The 23,728-nt window shown below is 42.9% G+C and overlaps 1 protein-coding gene across 5 annotated transcripts in view; it reads left to right on the top strand.

The window, feature by feature from the left end:
• The window catches only part of LOC102071221 (high affinity cAMP-specific and IBMX-insensitive 3',5'-cyclic phosphodiesterase 8A), a 162,865-nt gene that overhangs the window by 19,190 nt on the left and 119,947 nt on the right, over window positions 1-23,728 (top strand). For 4 of the 5 annotated variants that reach the window (XM_005483389.4, XM_074549283.1, XM_074549282.1 and 1 more), the window contains exon 1: window positions 5,823-7,453. The exons of the other annotated variant lie outside the window; for it this stretch is intronic. In XM_005483389.4, the coding sequence (XP_005483446.1) occupies window positions 7,193-7,453 (261 nt within the window). In that variant the 5' untranslated portion in view covers window positions 5,823-7,192. Of the gene's footprint in view, window positions 1-5,822; window positions 7,454-23,728 lie in introns of those variants that run through there. 5 annotated transcript variants of the gene reach the window in all.

The following is a 23,728-nucleotide window of genomic DNA, read 5'->3' as shown; positions in this document are numbered from 1 at the left end:
TGACCCAAAGAAAAGAAACGTACTTGAGAACACAGCTAGGAGCTGTTCAGTATTCAAATGAGTTCGAGTTCCCTGTGTTATATTCAGACAACTTTGTAGGATAAATTCTTCAGTTGTTTCAGTGATCTAAGAACATAAATCTCACAGCCAAGACATGGGATTTTTTTGCTATTGTGAATATATAATAAATCACTGCTCAGTATGACCATGGATGATGTATCTGTTCCTTAAATAATAAATTCAGCAACCATGAAAGCCATCTGTTTTGCAGGTGTACAGTCTAGTCTTAATGATTAATTCTGAGAGTTTTTCAGCTTCTGCTGCTGCCATACAGCAAGAATGAGCTTCTAGCTCCGTATTTTGTCATTCTCTTTGCCATTCTTACTCTGTCTCCCTTTGGGAAGGGTTAAGGATGCTGGCACAGGAAGGCAGGCAGGCTGCTGGTCACTAGCACTCTGGTTAACCAAAAGCAAACAAGAAAGTGGCTGCTGGGCAGGAGGCAGTGAGATCCTGGGGGAGACTCAGGGGGAAGGAGTCTGGAATTGAGAGCCTGTCCTGAGTGAGTTCATTAGCCTGAACTGATCTTTTAGTTGCTGGGGTGGACAATAAAGACTAAGAGCTTGTCCTTCTAGCTCTGATGAACAAAGAAAACTGACTTACTGAGGGAGGACACAAGTTGCTTCTTTCTTTTACTCATCTTTTTTTTGGTTTTATCTTATTGGATCCAGGCAGGCCACAATGGAATATAGGGGCTTGTGGCATTGGGAACCAGTTCAGGAGTCTGAAGGGTCCTGAGGCTGTGGTCACTTTTGGGCTGAGGCTGACTAAGAAAAGGATCCAATGCTCCTAGGAAGCAGAGGAACAGGCACTTGCAGGGTGTAAGAATTGGGTATACCACTCCACCTAAAGGCACCAATTGTCATCCTTGGTTTAGTAAATCACAAACTCAAAAGGCTGCATGCTCAATAAATGTAAGTTGGCTTAAAAAAACTTAGGAAGAGAGAAGGGAAAATTCTCCAAGAGGGGAACAGCTAATTCTCTCTGGTCACAGCTGGCTGCATGGCCCTGTGTATGCAGACAGATAATACTGCTTGTGAAGCACTGGGTAATTAGAGGGGACTGGGTGGGGACGACAGCGCTTTGTTCCTCCCTTCCCCACAAATTTTTGGTCAGCTGGAGGCGAGGCCGGGCAGTAGGAGCTGCTGGAGGCTGCTTTGGCAGCAGGTCAGGAGCAGCTGGGTGATCCAGGGCAGCCTCCTGCACCCAGAGCTGCTGCTCTCCCTGGGCTATGCAGGGTCCAGGCTCAAGCACTGGGAACATGTGGGGTAGGAATGGGCACTGGACACTGGGGAAGGGAGGAATGGGAGGGAGAGCAGCAGCATCTGAAGGTCTGTGCCCAGCCATTGAAGCTGAGTGGCAGAGATCTGCTCACCTTCACTCTGCACCTGCTGTGGAAGCAGGTGCTGCTCCTGGGCAGTTTGGGGAGAGTCCACCAAAAACAAAGCAGAGAAAGTAAAATGCCGAGGGAAACTTGAGAAGCATTGGACAGATGGACAGCAAAGAAGGTAGTCAAAGTGGAAAGAAGGTGCAGTGGAGAAGGGGGTACACTTTTCTCCTAGAAATAGTGTGTCTATCTGCTGATCACTGAGCAGTGCAGAGTATGATGTGTAAACTACAGCTGTAAAAGCTGTTCTCACACCAGTTATGATGATGGAGCTTGTACATACATGAAGTATCTGAGCTTTGGACTTGAATGCTTTTAGTGCTAGAGTTGAAAAAGTTGCTGACTTAGGCTGCCTTGAAGGCTCTGATTTCCAAGTGGTACAGACAGCTGTCTGTGTTCTGCAATTGCAATTACACAACAGCAGCAGCTGGACAGCCTGCCAGGACACCAGGACAGCCTGCTCTCAGCTGCTTTGGGGCTTTTCAGGACATCAGAAAAGTGCTGCACAAAACAAACTCACTGTACTTCTGTACATTCCAGGAGCTGGAGATGAGCTGTCTCAGGACAAATTTCACTCTTGTGCCACCTGGAAACACCCTGTTCCAGGATACCTGATGCTCACACACAAACAAGCAGATAACCCTGGTGGGGTGTAATGCTGATACTCACTTGGGGCTAAGGCAGCATATGGTCCTTGTTTCCTCTTCTAGAATATTTGGGATGGGTAGGAAAACTCTGTCACAGCTTGCACGTGTCAGTAGTTAGTGTTGTAGAGTCCATTCAGCTGTTGGCGTGCTGGCACATTTTCCACAGTTCTCCTTCTCCCCACTGCCTCCTTCACTGGCCTAGAGACCAACAGGATTGCCTAACTCTTCAGAAGGCCAAAAGACACAGTTGGAACATACAGCTGGCTTGGGGGGAGAAGCAATTAAAACCACACAGAGCAATCTCCTACCAAGATTGCTGCCTGTGCTCACAGGACTGCAGTCATGCTCACTCTGCCTTTGCTGGACAGACACTTTCCCAAAGTATCCACTGATATTTGTTGTTCATGCAGATGTTAGCCCATCTTTCCTTCTGCATCATTCTGCCTGCCCTTGTCTCAGGTACTGAAGTGTTATCAGAATTGGGATTTTGGCAGCAAATTTTTGCTCTGGGCCTTTGCATGCATCTCTGTGTGACTGGACAGGAGTGAACTGTCCCAGTGCTCAAGCACGAACTCCTACAAAGTGCAGTGGGAAATGGATGGACACTGCTGGCACAGAAAGGGTTTTGCTTATGGAAATGTGGGGGAGATAGCAGATATGGGGAATAGTGGGGGATATCTGGGGGGCAGTATATTCAGTCTTTTCTCAAAAACATGCAGGATCCAATGTAATTTCTCTGTGAGAAGGATGAGGATGTGGCTGAATAGCGTTCTTTCAATCCTTTTAATTTTGACACTTGTTTTGTTCTCCAAATACTTTGATCTTCCCCAGCACCCACTTGTCTGCAGATGAAGCTGATAACAATCATTCCAAGCTCTTTCCTAGCATTCTTTCTTTATTCTGCAGTCCTGAATGAAATTCAACCTTATCCATAAATAACCTTTTTCATTCCTCCAGCTGTCTCCTAGAGCTGGTTCGCTTCTGACCTCTCCCTTACTGACTCTGTACTGACCTTGCACTTCCCCCACAGCCCTAATCTGCCAGTGTCTACACTCCTAGGCTTCCTCTGCTATTTTGCATGATTTTTTGTTTTTTTATAACAGGGTCCACCATTTCCTGAGCTGCATTTCAGCAGTAAGTGTGAACAAGGCCCTTTATCCACACACTTCATACAGTGCAGTGACAAATGACAACCATTGCCAACAATTTTGATGCTTTTACTCCTTCTCTCTGATTCTAGGCTCTGGGTAAATCTATACTTTCAACTGTATTTTTCTATTGGCAATAAAACCCAGCACCAGTGTTTCCAAATTGTAGAGAAACAAGACAATTCCAGTGTCTTGTTCAAAGAGCAGTTTTTTGTCTTTAGTTGAATTTTTATCAGTGTGACAATAACCCCAGTGGTTTTTCAATGGCTTGTATTAAACTACTAAGGGATTATTCAGTCTCATCTCATCCTCCCATTCAAGGCAGTGTGAGTTCTCATCTGAAAATGTTGCAAATGGATTCGTTTTAGTTTGGTTTTTTAAATGAAGTTAGGCTGTAGAAATAACCAGTAATAACCTGCCAATGGACAGTTGTGGGACTACTTTTTAAAAGAGCAAAGTGATCATGCACATCATATCTGCATGTACATTTTCTTGTTTTGTCATGTTGTTATCAAACAAAGCATTTCCTCTCCCCCCCAGTATTTGCCTGTAATTTACATATATTTTGTATTGGTTGAGTGGGAATTTGTTTGCATTCAAAGTGGAAAGCAGAGATTTTTCCAACATTGATTTTTTTTTAAAATGACACCATGAATTGTACATTTTATCTCTATGTACCTGCAAACCAGACCCATTTATTTTACAAAGTAGAAAGCTTAACTCTAGGTGTCAGCACTGCAAACTGAATGTGCAGCTCTGAAAATGAAGTTTTGCTGTCTCTGACTCCTCCAGGGCCACCAAAATAAAGTGCAAGAGCAGTTTTGCTGACAGATCCATTAGGGCTGAGGAAGGGAGCCTGCACAAGTAGGAATTAACAGCACAAGTAGGAATTGTAGCATTCTCTTCTTCCACAGTCTTTTTCTAGCTGCACATAAATGTGTTCTTATTAATGGCATTTAGTAAATAATGTTTAATATAAAGGAAAGAATGAGGATGAAATCCATCTCCAAGCAGTGCCCACTGTTTCAAATGGGTATGGTAAGCCTTTCCCTTCATTTATTGTTAAATGCTTATATTGAGTGGCTCTCCAAAGTGATGAGAGGGCACAGGAAGCTGACTTCTTTTCCTGGTTATAACAGGCTCCATAGATCAGCTAAATTAATGGGGTGGGTGAAGTTTATGTGACTATTGCTTATACTTGAAACTGCACAGTAGCAGGAACATCGAGGAAGGAAAGACTTGATTTTCCAGCCTTTAATGCTAGCAATTATGAGAAGTAAATAAAAGCATTTCTGCATTGCAAGTACTGTGGTTATCCTGAAAAACCACATTTCTCAAAAGCACTGACTTTTGGCTTTGCATCTCTCAACTTTGCAAGGTGCTCTCATCTGGATCAAGTGATGCTGTTACATGTATGAGTGAAAAGCTGCTTCTTGCCATTCTTGTCCATAGTCATCACTTATCTGCATGTTTTGCTTTTAATTATGACCTGATGGCATTTGTCATGTAGTTAAGGTACTGTTAAAAGTGTGGCTTTCCTGAATGCAAACAAATGTGCTCCTGCTGAATTGGGTTCTTCTGAAACACAGTGATTTTGCCAGGGGACCACAGAAGTGTTCATGGCACAAAGCAGGAGTAGTTCAAACAGTTTCCTCGTGTAACACATCATTTTCCCCTCTTCAAATGCTGGAGCTTATTGATAAAAGACATGTCTCTGATATTTGCTTTTCACCATGTTCCTAAATCTAAAATTTGGTTGGGCCTTCCCTAAATTGCTGTTGCCACTGAGTTAGTGAAAACAGGCAGGGGCTTGGAGAAGCACCTCTGTCAGTCATTGAGAATAAAGGTAGCAGAAGCTATGAATGACATAGTGAAAAAAGCGAAAGGCAGGTGAAGATGCCATGGGCTGTGTGTGGTCTGTGGTAGAGTACACTGTTGTATGTCTGTCGTTGAACCTGGGCTGCACTTGAGCTGGTACTTCTGGAACACAAATTGTCTATGGCGGTAACTTGTTTTGCTCTGGGTATGGTGTCTAACGGGCTTTAAATACAGCATGTTCTCTCTAAAAGTACATTGAGACATCTAGTCTCCCAGCACATCTATAGGATAAGGAAGCATGGTTACTTTCACATGATACAGAAAGAGAAAAGGTTTATTTTACATACATATTCCAGGAAAAGTCTGCCTGCAGTTGATTTCCCAAGCCCCGGGGCCTGGCTCCACCCATAGCACCATCTTCCCTTTTCACAGGCTTCGCTCTCAAAAATATTTTCAAAGAAATTGGCATGGGCAGAGCCGAAAAGGAAAACGATGGGAAGCACCAACCGAGGCGGCTGACCGCTCTCTGAGGCAGGACACCAGGTGTCTCCCGGGGCTCGCTGCCTCCCCGAGGCGCTGTCCCGGGGCTGCCCCTCTCTCGGAGCGCTGCGCTGCGGTGCGGGGCTCGGGCGGGGCCGGCGCGGCATTGGCCGCGGCCCTGATCTGCATTGACGCCAGCGCGGGCCGGAGGTCAGCGCCGCCGGGCGCTGCATTGGCTCGGCCGGGGCCGGGCCCGGGGCCGGGGCGGCGCGGGGGGAGCCGGGGCGGGGCGGGCGGGGCGCGGAGGGGCCGCGGCCGCCGCCGAGGAACATCAATAATAACAAGGTGAGCGCGGCGCGAGGGACGGCGGCTGCGGGGAGCCCGGCATTTCCCTGCTGAGGGATGCAGACACCACGGCCCCGGGAACCAGAGCTCTCGCCGCTGCAGCCCTTGCCGCCGGGATGGGACGCTAGGATCGTTCTCCTTCTACTTCTCGCTCTTTTTGATTTTCCTCGCCCTTTTTTTTTTTATTTTTTAAATTTTTCCCTTCTCGCCGTTTCGCATCACTTCTCTGCCCAAAAAACCAGCCGCATCATGGAGGCCCTTTGATGCGTCCGCCCGCCGCGCCGGCTGCCCCCGCGGCTGAGGGAAGCGCTGCGGGCCGTGCCCCGTCCCCCGAGGGGGCTCCCCGCGGCCCGGGCCGCCCCTGCCCCGCGGCGCTGAGCCGGGATGCCGCTGCGGCGGCCGGACAGCCGCGCTGCCGCCTGACGGGGGGCTCTTCCTTCTTTCCTTCCGACGGGAACCTGAATGTCACCCCCGCGGCGGCCGCCCGCCCGCCCGCGACCGAGGCGGCGCGGGACGAGCCCAGCGCGGCGTGAGGGGCGCAGCCCGCTCCCCGGCGCGGCCGGGCGGCTCTCGCTCTTCGCTGGTGTTTTTTAATAAATCGTTGGGTTTTTTTGATTTTTGGCCCCAAAGCGCATCGCAAAGCGCACCCCCGGCACAGCGCAGCGCCGAGCGGGACCGCGAGGAGTGAGCGCGGACGCGGAGGTGGGGAGCGGCCCCCGGCCCGGTCCCGGGTTAATCGGTAACGCGGAGCAAGCCCGGGTGGAAAATGCGCCGCGCTCCGGGCTCGGGGGAGGAGATGGTGCCGTGCCCCCGGCCGCTCTGAGCGCCGAGCCGACGCCGAGGTGTGTGTGGTTTGGGGCTTGGGGTTTTTTTTGTTATTTTTGCCTTTTTTGTTGTTTTTGCCTTTTTTTTCTCCAATTTTTTTTCCTGCTTTCACAAGAAGGAAAAGAAAACGTTACCAAGATTCTCAGATGGCTTAGACAAATTAATAATAATCTGTGAAAATACGAAGTCGACCGGTTCTTGATTTCCCCCTTCCCTCCCCTCCAGCTCCCCAGCCCACTGCTGAGATTGAGCTAAAAGGACCTGTTTCCTGGAGGACGAGGAGAACAGACACGTTTCTGGTGGTGTAGAAGGGACCGATGGCAATGCTTCAGAGTGTAGTGGAGACGCAGGACAGAGATTCAACCTGTTAACAAAAAAAATTAAGCAGGGGGAGAATATCAACGGGAAGGAAAGATTTATATACATATATATATACACGTATATATATATACAATTTAGAAGTATTCCCCAGGTGGCCACAAAGCATGGGCTGTGTTCCAAGCACCAACCTCTCTGACAGCAGAGTGATCTGTCACAGTAGCAATGAGTCTGAGGAGTACAATTTCCCTCACCAGACCAACACAACCATGTCTCAACAGCAGCAAGGCAACCCCGTCCCAGGATTATTCATTAAATGCTACAACACATCCACTTATGAGGCGAGGACTAATTCCTCTAAGAAAGACAAGAGGGAGAACAGCCAGAGCATGGAGGCAGAGGCCCAGACCGGCAGACCCAATGTTAAGGTAAAAAGGGTGCTAAACACGAGCACGGTTTCTCTCAGAACAGGCGCTGGCTGTAGCGGTTCAGCCCAGGCACTCCCGGCCGCTGTGCGGGAGCTTTTCCCGGCTTGGGCTTTACTTTCGTTTATACACTAATCCGTGTCTTGGCGATTTTGCAGAGGTACCCAAGCCTCTTTGTTCGCTCCGCAGAATGAGTTTTGCTGATTGCGGCAAGGAGAGCGGTGTTCGTGTCCCCATGGAGCGGCCGCGCCGTGCGGGATGCGCCGAGCCCCGCGCTGGGGCCGGCCCGGCCCGCCTGGCTCTCCGCGCTTGTCGCCGCTGCAAACGGGGGCACATCGCCGTCTGCCAGCTGGGCTGACCGCTCTTCGTAGCCCTTCAATTTGGAGAGTTAAGGGAGAGCTGCAGCGTGTTTTGCTCTGGGTCCTGATTTACATTAACAACTTGTTGACCTTGTCTGTTGCTGCAAATAGGGAGTTTTTTTGCGGTTTTTTTTCCGTGTGTTTGCGCCCGTACTTTAGAGGAACAGCACAAGACTGTATGGAGTTGACAGACACATACTGAAAAAAATTGTGATTTGTGATTATTTTCTTGGAAGTGAGACAGTTCGTGGTTTAGAGTGCGTGTTTGTCTGTTTGCTCTTTATCTGTTTATCTATGAGTTGTACTTTAGCTCCTAATGTTATAGGTTTGTATTATATCTTTGCTTTTTTTTTTTTGGAAACTATTTTTTTCATTTTGTAAAAATGAGTTGCGAATGTAAGAAAAATCACATTGTAGCAGCCTTGGGGATATTATATAACATGGCTGATCTCTTCTGGTTGCTGTGATAAGAACTGAGATACACACGTTGTAAATATAAGATACAGGCTTGAGATGCAAGTGAGATCTAGCTGAATCTGTTAGTGCTTTGCAGACTAACAGAAAATCTAATGGTTTGTTGTTTTCTTAGGGTTTTTACTTGCTTATGAAGACAACTTCTAGAGTATTGACCTGGAATAATTTACTTCAGTTATGTGGGTGATTTTCTTTGATTGTTTTCCTTCAGATTTAGCAATCTTTGGTCATAGTTTAGTAAGTTTCATAATTTAAAAAAAGTCTTGAAAATTAGCAGACACTTTGAGAGTAGTGAGCTGGGGAGGAATTAGCAATACTTAACTAAGAACATGAAGCTGAATGGTGGTGTACTAAACTCAATTTCAGTGTTAACAGCCCAGCACAGGAAATGAACTTTACGGCCCTGTTCACACGCGATAGATGAGCTCACGGGTGTTTAACACAGCAGCCACGCTGAGCAAGCTTCAGCTGTCATCTCAGTCCTGACACTTGTTTTGCTAGCTGAATTTGTAATAGGGATTATAACTGAATGCTACAAAACCTGAATCAAAAGTAGTCTTTTCAAATTTTTGTTTCTGTGAATTTGTTTTGTGTGATTATTTAAGGGGAAAAAAAAATCCCTCAAACCTGTTTCCAGAAGCATGTGTGGGAAGCAGTCTTAATTTAGTTAAATTTTGTTGTTCACCTTCAAGAACTTTGAACAAATTCTTGTTACTAGGTTTGGATAATTCAGCCAGACTCCATAGGTTGCTGTTGGTTTGTGTGCATGCTGTCATCTCATTGACAGCCACTCAGATTTTTATCACAGTCACATTTTCTGCCCCTGTCATCACTCTTTAGCACAGTTCTGTGAAAGATGGGTTCTGAGAAATGAAAATGGAGCTCTGTTTGTGATCAGTTGAATACAAAATCTGTTGGACACATCAAATCTACATTATTTTCATGTGCAAAACCCTGTAATAATCTTTAGAGCTGTCAGGCAGCATGGTATTTCTTTCTCTGCATTTATCATTAGCGTGTGTAGTAGGACCAGATTTGCAGTGCTGCATAACTGTGCTGTCTCAGAGATTGTGCTGGAGAGGGATCACTGCAGAGCAGTTCTCACCGCTCAGTGAAGTTTGGAAAGAGCGAGAAAACTGAAAACAATGTGCAGGAGCCTGAAATTCCTGAAGGCAACAGGAGCATTGGGCAGGATGTTGTGCTGTTTTGTAATTAAAAGGATTTTTGACTTGAGGAAGAATTGAGAGTTAGGGTGCTACTAAGAACCATTGCTATTTCTTGGAGTGTATAGTACATTCTTTATGACACTGGGGATTCCTTCAGAAAACCCAAAATGCAAACTTGGTGTGCTTTGGGCACTGGTAGTGTCACCCACAATTTGTGTGAATTGCCAGTAATCTTCCTGATTGATTTTTCACTTGGTTCAGGGTGCTTTAAGTTGTTGTATAGTCTCAAATTAAAGCCAACAGAATGCTGTGTTAGAGCTCTCAACAGAAGTTGGCCTGTGTGTAAATTTCATGTTTTCACTTTGGCTGGCATTAGTGCTAAGTTCATTAAAACATGTGTAGTTTCAATAGTGCAATAATATTTACTATTATATTACTATTACTGAATCAGTTTGCTAGCTACAGTGCACATTTTTCAATTCAGAAAATGTATCAAAAAGAAAAAAAAGTCCCATGTTAGTTGTAAAATGGCATTATATCTGTTGGTAACTAGCCCTTGACTTTGGTTTTGTGTTCATGTCTTATCTTTCTCCTGGCCAAATAGCAGAGGGTCATTTTCTGAATGGGTGGTGTGAGCATACTGTATTTTGTGATTTGCATCAGTGTATAAACTGTAGCTAAAAAAGTGACATGTTCTTTTCTAGTATGGGAAACCCTAAGTAAATCCACCCAAATTTGCAGAATAATCCTGAAAGTGTGTGTGAGCAGAGGTAAATGCTGTAATACCTATTTCTGTTATGTATGAATATGGTGACAATATGTGAGAAATGGAAATCCTCTTTTAGGTCATGGCACCTGTATTTCCCTCCTTAATTAATATTTTCATATGTGGCTTTTATTTGACAATTATGATCATCTTGGATTAAGTGCCATATTTAAACAGTGAACCAGCCATGGAAACTCTTCCCTTAATTTTCAATGTACTGCCTCTGCAGATGAAACCCTGTACTAAGTGAAAGAAGAGCAGGACTTGGATGCAAGGACTGGGGTTTGATTATCCAGTGCTACATAAAGAATGTCAAATTACACTTAACCAGTACTGTTGCAAAGAGGAGTTTCCCTGATTTTTAACTCTAAAAATCTCAAGGAAGTGGACTCAAAATTGTGACAGTCTGTCTTTTTCATATATATTAGTTATGATTTTCAGATATTTTTATAGTTGAATTTGTGATAAAGGTACTTGGATTTATAGAAACCTGCTTAAACACCACTAGCATAATAACTGTTTAATCCATAACATAAATGGAGTAAATGCTGAAAGGCATAAGGACTTCTTGGGTGTTTATTTAGAATTGGCTGCGATATTCATAATCATATGCTATCCCAACATCCTGTGTGTGTGGCTCTTCTCCAGCACATTAATATACACTGTGGCACCTTGATTTTGCTCTGTCATTCTTTTACGTATGCAAGATTTCCTTCCTCTTTCCTTGAGGAACTCTCCCTGTTGGTACATTTAATACAGAAATATGTGCATTTTGTTGCAAGGGGATCAGAGAGTGAATCCACACTTCATTTGCTTGAAATTAAAATGACTCCCAAGTCAGAAGGACCGAATGTGAAATAGTCTTTTGATTTATCAGCTGATGTGGGGCAACCAGTTAAAATCCATGCCCCTACAGCCAGTAAGTTTTCTGCATTCAAACCCTGAAATTGCCTGTGAATTTTGCAGTCACTGCAAGCCCACGTTGCATAATTCTGCATGGCTGTGTGCTGTATGGCACCTGCAGTGGATCTCATTTCAGCAGTTAGCACACGTTATTTAGTCCATTAAGCTGTCTGCTCCTTTCCTCCCTGTCTGGTAATGCCTTTCCCTCGGAACACACCAGCACTCCCTCCTTTGATACTCCCACACTCTCTGTCCATGCTTCCAGCGAGGCCATCCACCCTCTCCTGAGTCCTCCCTGCTCCCACCGAAGCTGTCCTCAATCATTTCCCATCCCATTCCCTCCCACTTCCACCGACGTCAGCTCTCCTGCACAGAGATCCTTGCTGGCACTGAGAGGATCCTTCCCACGCTGACATCCATGAACTCTTCTCAGTCTTTGCAGCTCCAGACTTTCAGACTGATACTTTTAATACTGTTGCTGTAAGGCATGAATCCTTTCTCCAGGGGATGGGAGTCTAATTTTTAAATGGTATAAAGTGGTATAGTAACATGTGAACTGGTCTAATTTTTATCTTTTTAAGTTTCCTATTGTTTGTTATGTAAATTGGAAAAAACCCAAACTATAAATCACTCACATTATATAGATGGCTACACTACAAAGACAGCATAAGCTGTGGTTTCAATTTTCAAAGCATTATTGTTGGTGCCTCTCCTTGTCGTGCAAACCAACTCATGCAAAATGTGTCACTGCTTCTGAGGGCAATTCTTGGTGTGCCTGAGATGAGCAAGGTTAGACTCTGAATTTTTTGGAGTATTTACTGTTGGTAAAAACTTCACTGAAACTCAGCTGAAAATTCTTGTGCCTTTTCTGTTCTTCAGTGCTGCTCTCTGAGTTTGCTCTGTCTTTTCCCTGGCCATTTTATGTAGTTAAGTACTAAGCTTTTCCTTTTCTGCCACCTGAATCCGTCAATAGAGGAAGTATTAAAACCAAGCCTTTATTTCTCTTTAGTTCTAGATATTTTTCTTACTGCGTTGTACCTTTTGTATTCCTAATTGTATGGCTCAGATTGAAGTGTAAGTACATTTACAGAGAGAAATTTTCTATTTGTAGAGTGTACTTATAAGCCAGGCAGAATAACAGGAGGTGATGCATTAATGGGTTTTTACCATTCCCAGTATTACATGTGGTGTGAAATTCCAATGCAAGTTAACAGCTTTGCCTTGCTATTTAATATACCAGCAATTCAGATTTTACATTCAAAATGCTAAGTTTAAGTATAAATTAAAGGTATAAAATGGTTACACCCACTTGCAAATACTTCTCATTCAATGAATTGTAGGTTGGAGGATGCTTACAATCTATGTGACAATGAAGAATGTCTTATTAAGAAAGTTGTTCATAGTTAATTTGAATCTAAGAAAAAAAACCTTTTGGAAACTTTTGCTTTCCATTCTGCATGCTTTTATATTTGTTCCTCATGTTCAAGTAAATGTCCATGTCAAGAAAGGAAGAGGTATTTGAGTGAGAATTATTTTTAACATCCATTGAAATTGTTATATCCAGCAGTCGCCACTACCAACAGTGATAAATAGCTGTTTTGTTTTTTTATTTTATGAACATTTGTTCACCTCTCTTGGCTGTCACATTGAGAAAGGACTCCAGAAATGGCTTACTTAAGGAATAGTAACAATACACTGAAAATATTCCACTTCTTGAGCAGTTGGAATCTCAACTGACTTTCAAATGAGTCCTCAAAGAAGAAATAAGTATTTTGAGATATGGACAGCTAAAGTTTTATAGTTCTCAGCAAAAAGTGAAAGAAGCTTAAAGAAAATATGATAATGAGCAGAGTGGCCTCAAGGTGAAATATAATAGTTTCAATGCAAGATTTACATTGTCATTTTATAAGGGGGCCACAGAAGCACCGGCAGATGTAGGAGAACAATTTTGCATTGTGTTCTGTTTTGGTGCTGTATATGGATATAATATGCTCACACTGCAATATTGGTGTATGTGCTTGTCTGAAATTGCTTTACCAGCCATGGATGGAATTAAGACATTGTTAGCAATGTCCCAAGCTCAGTTTTCCATGTGAATTTCAGTAATGTTGTATATAAGACCCATTCATCCAGTGGAGGTTCAGTAAGAATTGGCTTGGTCCTGTGTCATTCTACACATTGTTATCTGCTCTTTGGGTAAAATAATTAGGTATCATCATAGAACTGTAATTTAAATTGGAACAGGATGACAAGATACAAACTGAATAGCTTTAATGTGCATGACATACTAAATAGTTTTATTGCCCAGAGTCAGATTTTTAAGTTTCAAAGGCACCGAGGAAGTGATGTTTAAGTCCTCTGCTTTGCAAAAACATTTCAGCATTCAGCCCCTTTTAGGTTTTCTTGATACCCCCTTTAGGGCCAAAATGTAATAAATGATGGTGTTACACTTGCTGTGAAGTTAAACAGCAGAGTCTCTAATTTGTGCATTCTTCCAGACCGTTCTCTTTTGCCATGGGTTGTGCTGTTGGCCTCACATCAAACTCCCAGGCCCTTTTCTTCTGTTTCTTGTAAAATCTGTAACTCTGTCACTCCACATAAAGTGAAAGGCTTAGCATTGTGTAAGCCAGCTCCCACATGTATGGCTTTGTTCCAGGAGAAAGGGAGAGAGCTGGAACCTGCTTTTTGACATGGAAATGTGTTGACATAAATTAGGTGATATCTGTTTTGAATGTGGTAGACAAGATAATCTGAGATGGGTTTTGATAGTGTTTTCAATATTCAAAGGTAGTCTGCAGATATATGTACAGAGTTAATGTCCTTGCATAGCAGAAGAGCTTGGAATGAAAAAGGGATATTCAAGATTTAAAAGCAGTTTTGGGAGTAAAATGTTGCTCATGAAGAAGACTGATTCCGGCATGGGGGACTCAAATAAGGATTCCCACCCTTGCTTGGAGTGGCAGGAAATGTGGCTTTGGTTCTGCCACTTTATTACCTGATAGACAATTTTTGAGCAATAGATCCTGAGAAATTGGGATTTTTTTTTTGTGTAAAGAAAATCTCTTTGTTGGCCAGATGGGTCTTTCATTTCTGAGTGAACTAAACTCATACTATTTCAAGGAGTTTTAAAAATCAAGACATATATTAGTCTGTTCGTTAAATAATGTTTTAACATATTTAAGGCCTGTCTGTTTCTTTGTTGGAAATGAGAACTCGCTATTTTTTTGGCAAGAGCAGAATTATTTTCCATGTTAATTTGAAAGTTGCATAGGAAACCAAACATTTTTTATGCCTATTTCAAGGAAGATGTATCTGCTTTGTAAATCAAACATTTTATAAAGTGACATGAACAGATTATTGGTCTTGTTACAGGGAAAATGGTGACATTGAAATCTTTTCATTGTGTTTTAAACTTCCCAGTTTCCTAAGTAAATCCCTGCAAAGAAAACACAGAATCACTGGACAAAAATGAAAGAATGGCATCCTCTGCTTCCCATTGTTTTCATTTGAGTTAGCAGTGACCTTTAGCTCCCTGCTGGGATGTGGTGGAAACTTGACGAGTCCCGTCTTATTTGCCACTAAAAGACAACTTATTTTTAAAGTTACACATTTACTACCCTGTTCTGCCTTTGAGTCTGAGGTTATGTTATCTCTAATAAAATTTAAGCAGAAAAACAACCTCAGTAAGTAATTGGCAAAGTAGACCTTCTTTATAAGAATTTTCTTTGAAAAAAAACTAAGGTAATTTGTTAATTAAAGCACAACAAAAGAACCTTGATCTGCATTGAAAGCAATCTTCCTTTATTTAGGAGTAGCTGCCCTTTTGCATCATCAGAAAGATGCTCCTCATTCCCACTGAGTTATCAGGGTTGTGGCTCTTCTGACACTGAGGTGTAGAGCTCTGTTTACAGCAGTGCTTTTAATTCCAGGCTTAAATGCACAAACATATCTGTGGGATATGTAGGTAGGTCAAAATCAGTGTTGAGCTGAGATGATTAATTTGCAGATGTGTGTTCTTTTTGGAATATTGTCTGCTTTTCCTTCCAATTTTAAATTTTTTTATTGCTGTTTTGGGTTTTTGGTTTGGTTTTTTTTTTTTCTTTCCTTCATAACTTCATAAGTTTGGTGAGAAATTCCACAAATGGTTGAGGACAGCCACACCTATTACTCTGGTAACTTGAAGCAGAAGTGATGTGTCCTGCACACAGTTTAACTGCCTGGTAAAAACTGCACTTTTCCATGAGCTTTAACTCAAAGATAAATATTTCAGCACAGGATGAGCATCAGAGTGTAGGCCCATAAATACTGGAATCCAGAGTTTGTACTGAAGCGTGGATGGCACTGGGATTGCTGGCGAGATATCTGCTTTTTACTTTTCAAACCAAACCAAAGCAAAGTGTTGTTTTCAAATACTGAAGAGATTTATTAGTGGGCCAAATTGTTACTGAAATGACACTTTCAACCCTGTTAAGATCTTGGAGAGTGATGACTCATGAAGTTAGACCCTTAATTTCTGAGCGTTCAGAAGGATTTTTCCCCCCATATTTGTACCTGTGCTGTTCCCCCCTCACCCCCAGGGCTCATTCTGTGGCAGTGATGCAGCAGGAGCCAGACCTGCCCTGCTGAGCAGTCCTGCCCGGCCAGCTCGCTGTCTCTTTCCACTTGGATGCCCGGTGGGAATTCTGTGTCCTGCAGGCTCAGGGCCACCATGTACCCAGAGCACAAGGGCTGCACTCAGGCCAGGCTGTGTCCCCGTGTGCAGGGCTTTGTCCCTGCCCTCAGCACAAGATGCAAGGGGTCTATTTAAAGGTACAAAACTGAGAGGAGTTCTTCATGTTCCTCTTCTGGCTTTAGTCTGAACAAACTGATTTACTTTTTATTTTTTGCCATTTTGGCGTGTAGTATGATGCCAATATTTTAGTTTTATGTCTTTAAAACTTGGTTGATGAGTGCAATGAAAAATTGAACTCTTGAGTGGGATTTGTGAATGGAGAATTAATTTCCTAACCTGTGTTGGCACATACTTATCACTGCAGCACCACCAGTGTGGATGGTTGATGTATTTGTTTCTGCAGATACTCTTACAGGGACCACAAACAAACAATGAAAGAGTTTAGAAGAAAGCAGGGGACATGAATTGAAACTAAGTATGGGTTTGTATGCTGAAGAGGACTTCACAACCAGGGTAACTAGTTATTTTTCCATGCATAGGTCAGTGTGTCCTCCAGATGAAAAACCTGAGTGTAAAATTGACTTTTTACAGGAATTAAACATTTCAAAGCCAGGCAGAGGGGATTTTGCAAACCCAAACAGGTTTTGTTTTGTTAACAAAAGGAAGAATAAGTCCTGTGAACTCAGACGGTGCTTCATGCTTCCACTGATGCTGCTGGAGCTTTTCCTTTACTTAAAACTTGGGGTTTTCTATTTTGTCTCTGGCAGGAACAGATCTGCTTTCTGCAGAATTCCAGATGAGAGGGCGGTTCTGCTCCTCCTGTCAATTAGTGATGGCATTGCATGTCCTCAGTCCTGGAGGTGCTGGTCGTGTTCCCTGCTGTGCAGTGGAGCTGAGATCTGTCAGGAGAACGAACAGTCAGCTCAACCTCTGTGGCACTGCTGTCACTCACAGCCCTCAGCCTCCCAGTGACACTTCTTCCCTCAGCAGATAATGTCACACTGTGCCTCTTCCAAAGTAGGGAATGTTTTACTATGGGGCAGCTGCTTGCTATTTGGAGTTTTCTGAAAATTTGTTGCATGTTACAGCTCTTTAAAATGAATGTATTAGAGCAGTAGCTTGTTGGGAACCAAGTTTTGTCCGAAAAGCAGTTGCCTTTGGCAGTGGTACATAGTAGGAAAACCAGATTCTTGGAGAGAAGCGAGATTTAGCTTTTACGATCCTTGTTCGTCCTACCAAAACTCATTGAACTTATGGATTTGCTCAGTGAGGAAACTGGCCCATCCCTCTGCCCCTTGGCTTTGGTGAGAAGGGCACAGGCAGTGTCTGTCTGTCCCTGAAGGACAGGCAGTAGTGGCAGCCTCGTGGTTAGGTAGCAAATGATAAAAAGGAAATTTTGTTGGGCATTCTCTACTTGTGGTTCTGAGAGTTAAATATTGATGTATCAGCTTATGATAGTTTTCTGAGAAACACATTCTGCTGTCGCTGTTTGTAAGTTGGAATTCTTTTTTCCCAACACAGTTGGAAGGGTTTTTTCCCTTGTTTGTTTGTATCAGTGCAGAGCCTCAGAGTGTGAGTGGGAGTGGGGCAGAGGGAGCCAGCCCTGCCAGGGGCTGGTGGGAGGTGTGGGAAGTCCAGAGACTTGTCACATCCTCAGGCTTAGCCTCTGCTCACAGTGTGACCATGGGAACGGTGCCAAGCACCAAACTTTCAGAGAAGCGTGACTGAAGTTCACATTTTCTAAAAAGCTGAGCTCTCTTATGAATTACTTACAGTGAGATGTGTAGCTGGACTGTCAAAAAAAGCAAGCTGAAATGGCCATCTCTTATTTTGCCAATTAAACTAAAAGCAACTTCTTTTTTGGAGGTTGCGTAGCTCTGAAGCTTTCTGCTAACTTTATCTTGGCTGTTGTGATTGCTGAGAGCTCTTACAAGGCTCTCTTGTGCTCTTTGGGCAATGTAAACCCTCTCCTGCTGTGCCCTGCTGGGTTTGTGGGACACTGTGCTTGGAGCAGTTTTTGCTTTGTGGGGTAACCTTGTTTGGCTGCTTTACAAAGTCTAAGACTGTGGAAATGAACCAGACCTGGTGCAGGGTCAGGGGATGGCAGTATTTTCCTCCATTTCCTCTGAGAGCCTTTGAGCTGTGCTGGGAAGTGCAGGCTGTGGGTGTTAAGAGGTAGCTGTGATTTGCACCCTTTTACTGGGTGCACAGGATTTATTGTGGGTTAGGATGCACTGATATGATGCACAGCTCTCTCAGTCCCTCTGAAATTATTACACCAAGGCCAGAGGCCAGTGGAGAGTGTGAGTGGTGGGGTCCAGCACTTGCAAGGCTCAGAGCTCTCTCTGAGGTATGGTTTAGTTGCACAAGTCACACTTGTCTCCACAGGGATATTTACCTAGTTATGAAAAAGTGATTTATCCCAAAAAGCTGAGAAACCTCATAAATTCTCCCATCATCAGTTTGAGCAGGACACAGTCTCCTTCAGACTGTTGTTTTCTCAAGTGTGTGTTTAGCAGAGAGGCCGTGTAGTCTCTTGCCCTTTCTCCACGGATGACCTGCAAAGAAGAACTATCAACCTCCTTCAGGAAACCTGATGTTTCTGGTCAATGGTCCCTTACATTTTTTCCCCCACTGACTGATATTCCAGCTGACTGATCAGAGAAGTACCCTGCTGCATCCACTTGTTGGGATTTGCTGTGCCAGGGCTGCTCCATTCCAGGACAAAGGTACCAAGGAAATGAGCTGGGCTCACCTGAGAGCTGTGGTGCTTCCCTGGCTGTGGCCAATCTCTTTGACTGCTTTGGCATCTGCTTTCCACTTACCCCTGTAACAGTACACTCAGCAAATACTCATGTGAAATATTACCTGGGAATCTTTAAATCCTTGACTACTATTGCTTCCTGCCACTTTGTGAGAGGTACAAAGATTTGTGTCATACCTAATTTTTTTCCTCTCTTTTTTCTCCTCCATTTTGCAGAGGGATGTGGGTGAAGGGCTTGGCATTTTTTTGCCATCTTTCCCAACATCAAGGTGTCCCAAGACAGCAGGTAGAATTTCTAAGAGATTCTTCTAAAGGAGAGTCCTTTAGTCCATCCTAAAATAGTTTAATGATTTTAAGGAAAACTCATAAAGCAATCATGTAAAGAAAAAAGCATGACAGAGGATTTCTAGGGTAAAGGGATTATGGCTTACACCACAATTATGCTTTTGCTGGGTGTTGCAAGAGGTCTTCATATCCTTAAGAGTCTGAGTTAGGTTTGGGAAACTTTGACCTCTGTACTGAGGAATGATCCGAGGCCAGCAGTAGTAATTTACAAAAACACAAGTTCTTAAACACAGAGTAATTGATTGCTACAACTACAGATACTTTTGTCCTAGAACAGACATGAGAATACTGTCCAAGGGCTATAACATATGTACAGGATGTTTGCCAATTAATTTATGGTTAATTTAAGTAGAATCCAACCCTCTGGCTTAGTAAACCCTCAGCTCAGCCACAGCCACTTGTCCTCACCCCAGCCCCACTCTCAGCCTGGCAGCCCATGTAAAACAGCATTGCCTTTAGCATGCAGTGTCTCTGCAGTGATGTGTAGCACTGTACTGCAGAGAAAAGTATTTTCAGTCATTGTTACAGGAGGCCTGAACTGGTTTTAGAAGAAGCAGGGCTTCAGTAATAAATCTGATCTCTTGAAATGTGAGTTGGAAGTTGCAGCTCCTGTCAGCAGGTTCTCTGTGTGATGTATTGTGGAGCCTTGGCTGCAAAGAAGCTGGAGCCTGCAGTTAATGAGCTGTTCAAAGTAGCTGTGAAATTGTCAGCTTAATTAAGCCAAGTTTAGTTACCAGTCTTCTTTCAAAGATTTTGTGTGAAGAAGCAGGCTCTGGAACTGCCCAGCTATGCACTGTAGGGAAGTGCTGTGTGCTTTTCTGAACTGAGAAATTAGGAGCTCATGTGTTAAGAGAGAGTGTTATTTTGCAATGTGTTTAAAGAAAGCCCCTGGCTTTCCCAGCTTGTTGGGGAGCTTCATAATTATTTCCATTTTTAGATTGTTAAAAACCAGAAGCACTCTAAAACAGTCAGTGGATTGCAGCTCCTGTGTGATTCTGATTGAAGATCCACTGTACTTTTTTTTCTTTTTATAAATGATTATGCAAGTGCAATTCTTTTAATTCTTATCTGTTTCTTTATAAAATAATGGATATTTATTTTTGTGCTTTGTCTTTAGTACCTTTCTCTCCTGACAGTATAGAAAATTTAGTCTGAGCACCTGATGAAGTTCAGTTAGCAAGGTTTCTTCAGTTTCTCCTTGGAGGAAGAGTAAATACTCTTGCAGACATTTGCAAACTTCTGCCCATGACCTTGAAAGGACCCATCAGATGTTACAGAAACAAATGTTTAGGGTCTGAGCTGCTGGGGCATCTCCTCTCACCTCAAGTGTCAGTGACAGTTATAGTGTCAGTATTGTCAGTTATCAGATAACTCAGATAACAGGAGATAAGAATCTCCTGTTCTTCAGGAGATTTCTTACTGACATAAGTAGGGTAAAGTCCTCTTCTAATTACACCAATACTGATACTACTGTGCTTGTTGCAGCATTGTTTATGCCATTTGAGAGTAAAAAGGAGATGGTACAGCTTTTTCCACATCAGAAAACTTTTGGGTATTTCTTGGCATGTGGAACTACACCTGGGAGATGTTTAGGTGAAGTAAAGGATAATACAGTCAAGGACTGGACTGTGTGAGGAATGTTACCTAGATTAGAAATATCAGTGAGGGATTTTGGTTTTATTTTATTTTGGAAAAGATGTCTGTAATGCATACAGTGATAGTGGATAGAGGGAAGCATGTTTTTGTTAGAATAGCTTGTTTCAGCTGAGGAATTGGTATAAAGTATACCAGCAAAACCAGTTCTGCTAATGTTAGCTCCATTTGTAATAAGAAGGTTTCCCAGGACATTTGTGTTATTCCTGTGCCAGGAATTTAGGGCTGTGCAAGTGAAATGGAAGTGGAGTGAGCACATGGAGCCTTTTGCTCCTTGTTGAGCCTTTGGACTGTAACAGTTTCTGGCAGCTGATGCCTTTGGGCCACTTGCCTGCTTTTATGGGGCCTTTACAGCCAGCACTGCTAGCTGTGAGAGCTCCAAGGAGCTCTGTGAGACGCTGAATGCTGCCACCACCACACTGATGCTTTTTTGGAATTTTACCTCTATTGGACAGACAGATTTAACAGGAAATCGTTTGGCTGAGGTGTGAAATCACGATGCGAATATTTGCAAACCTTTGGGAAGTAAATGTAATTTTTGTCAGCAAGACTTTGTAGGCTTGACTAGGCAGTAGAACAAACAGAGGAGGGAACAGTCCTTGAATTAGGACAAATAAATGATTGTTAATGGCCTTTGTCCTCTGTTGCTGTTTGTTTGCCTTTTGCTCTTCAGAACAGGCTGTAAGTGGCTCTGCATTCTGTGACTTCAGATTATTAGAGAAAAGCTGAAGTATCAGTTAATTAATAGCATTGCTTAGAACCAACTTAATGTTAATAATTATCTCATTAAACTATTCCAGATTTATGCTTGAGTATGGGGCAAGTACGTATAATAATGAAAAAAGTAAGTATGGAAGAGACTGAATGATCAGGTGTGATTTGGTGACAATTTGATTGTTATGCCAAATGGTGGCAATTTGGGATAGAAATGTTGTCACCCCACAGCTGCTTCTGTGCCAACCCCCCCCCCCCCCCCCATTTTACTGCCTGTTTCTGCTTAACCTTCTGGCATTGTCATCCATGGTAGTTGGTAGTTTAACTTGTTCAGTCACACACAGCAGAAGTTTCTTCCTCCAGCCCCTTTTCTTCTTTTTGCCACTGTGTTCTACCTTCGGCTGCCATTGTCATGTTTCCAATGCTCATAAGTGCATATATCTATAATTTTGGGGGGTTACAAACTGTGTGTGTCCTCTCACTGACAAAACTGATACCAATCCTCTGAAGCCTTTTTTTCATGAAGTACTTTTGTGGGTGAAGGTCTTTGAGGAAGGTCCAGCTTCTTCTCACCCTCTGGCACAGGACACTATCCTGGCAATGGCTGAATCCTGCTTACAAAGAGGCATAGCTAGTAAACAGATGTCTCCCTGAAAATCTTTATTTAGTACACACGGTGTGCTCTTAATCATTTGCAGCAAGGTCAATAGCCCTTAAAGGGCCATTATTATAAATCAATCTGATACTGGAGGAGTATTGTCATAGATGTGTACACAAACACAAATAAACAAACCAGTAATTTTTTTTCTCTAACTTCAGCTAAAATGCAGTAAACTTCCTTCTAATCTGCTGTATTAGAAAAATTATTTTTTTCATCTTTCATAAAGCTTTCAAAACTGCGGTGCTGTTGTATGCTTAAGATGTTTTCTGTACTGACATTTTAAATTGTAGGTGTGTTCTTGTGTTGCTTAACTGAAAGAAGTAATATTATGGGGAAAAATAATTTTCTTTTTCATAGTGCACAACATAAATAATCAGTTGATGGGTAAATTGCTTGTTTGTAGATTGTGGACATGAATTTTAGTTGTTTAACCATGAATAGAAACTGTCATAAATGACACTAATGATGGACTCCTAGTCTTATATGATTCAGCTGGTGCTGACAAAACTTCATAATAAAAATTAGACATTTTTCATCTATTTTTGTAACGTCTGCTCAGACACTTGCTGTGTAAAGGGAATATCTGCATGAATAGTTGTGATCAAACTGAACTTTGATCTGAAATGGAAATTGATTTTTCTCCTTACTAGAAATTTTACAATGTCTTCCCAAAGTATTGAAGCTCAAGCTGGTTTTGTGACAGCTTTTATTTTTTTTTTTTTTTTTTGACAAGGACTGAGTGAAAGAAATTGTTACTTTTCCTCCGGATACACTCCCAATAACTGCCATAATTCCCATTTTCTTCATGGGGTCATGTTCACTGTGTCTCTAATGTAAATAACTGTTCTTTTATACGTTTAATATCCATTCTTTCTCGCACTTGGAGAGTTGGTGACCGTTCCTGGAAGGTGGCCCACAGGTGCTATTTTGCTTATGGAGCTTCACCCAGGAGCTCCCTGCTCTGATCTGGGGCTACAAACTGGTGCTCTTTGTTTTCTTTTGAGTGTGTGAATAGACTGAGAGACCTGACTCATCCAGCCTGCACTGAAGGTGGGGTGATATTTCATTTTGGTGATGCTCTGCAAGTAAACTAGAGCCATGTGCAGGACTCTCACCCCTGTCTTTGTACCCACATTCTGGAGCCCAGGTTTGTGTGCTGTGGGGAAGCTCTGGGGAACCTCAGCACTTGTTTCTTTTACACTTCATCATCTTCCAGTTCAGTCCATGGAAAACAAACCTAAACTCTAATTACTGTGTCTGTTTTATTTTTTCCTCTTCAAGTTTTCTTTGCCATTTTTATAGCATCCTTCCAAAACGTGTCGCCCTCTATAAATGTTAGGCTGTTAAATTTTTGAAGCTCATGACAATGTTGTTCCACAGATCATACATTTGCATTTTCAGGGTAAACACCCTCCAACCAGAAACTAAGCAAGCTCAGTCTTTTGTGGTCCACTCTGTCCTTGTATGCCCTGGGATCAGGAGTCACTTGCCTGTTTCCATGTCACTTGATGCTGTTTCACACTTGGGAGTTACATCTTTGGGTCAGCCCTTCTTTGCTCTTTGGGAATATCTCTCTCTTTAGAGAAAGCAGTTTCTTGATTCCAACTGCTCTTAGTCAAACAGCAGGTTTTTAGGACTACTGAGTAGGTATTTCCAAATTTTATAATCCTTCCCCAGAGAAGGTTAGCATCACAGAACTAGAAATTACCCCAAAGAAACTTAGCAGCAGCAAATGTAGCACAGATAAACAAAGAGAGCTGTCAGGGAAAGGCCTTCAGTATTTCCAGCCATCACTTTAAAC

Source organism: Zonotrichia albicollis, chromosome 11 (genome assembly GCF_047830755.1).
Source record: "Zonotrichia albicollis isolate bZonAlb1 chromosome 11, bZonAlb1.hap1, whole genome shotgun sequence".
Classification (NCBI taxonomy): Eukaryota; Metazoa; Chordata; class Aves; order Passeriformes; family Passerellidae; genus Zonotrichia; species Zonotrichia albicollis.
This window is presented reverse-complemented; position numbering and strand designations above follow the sequence as displayed.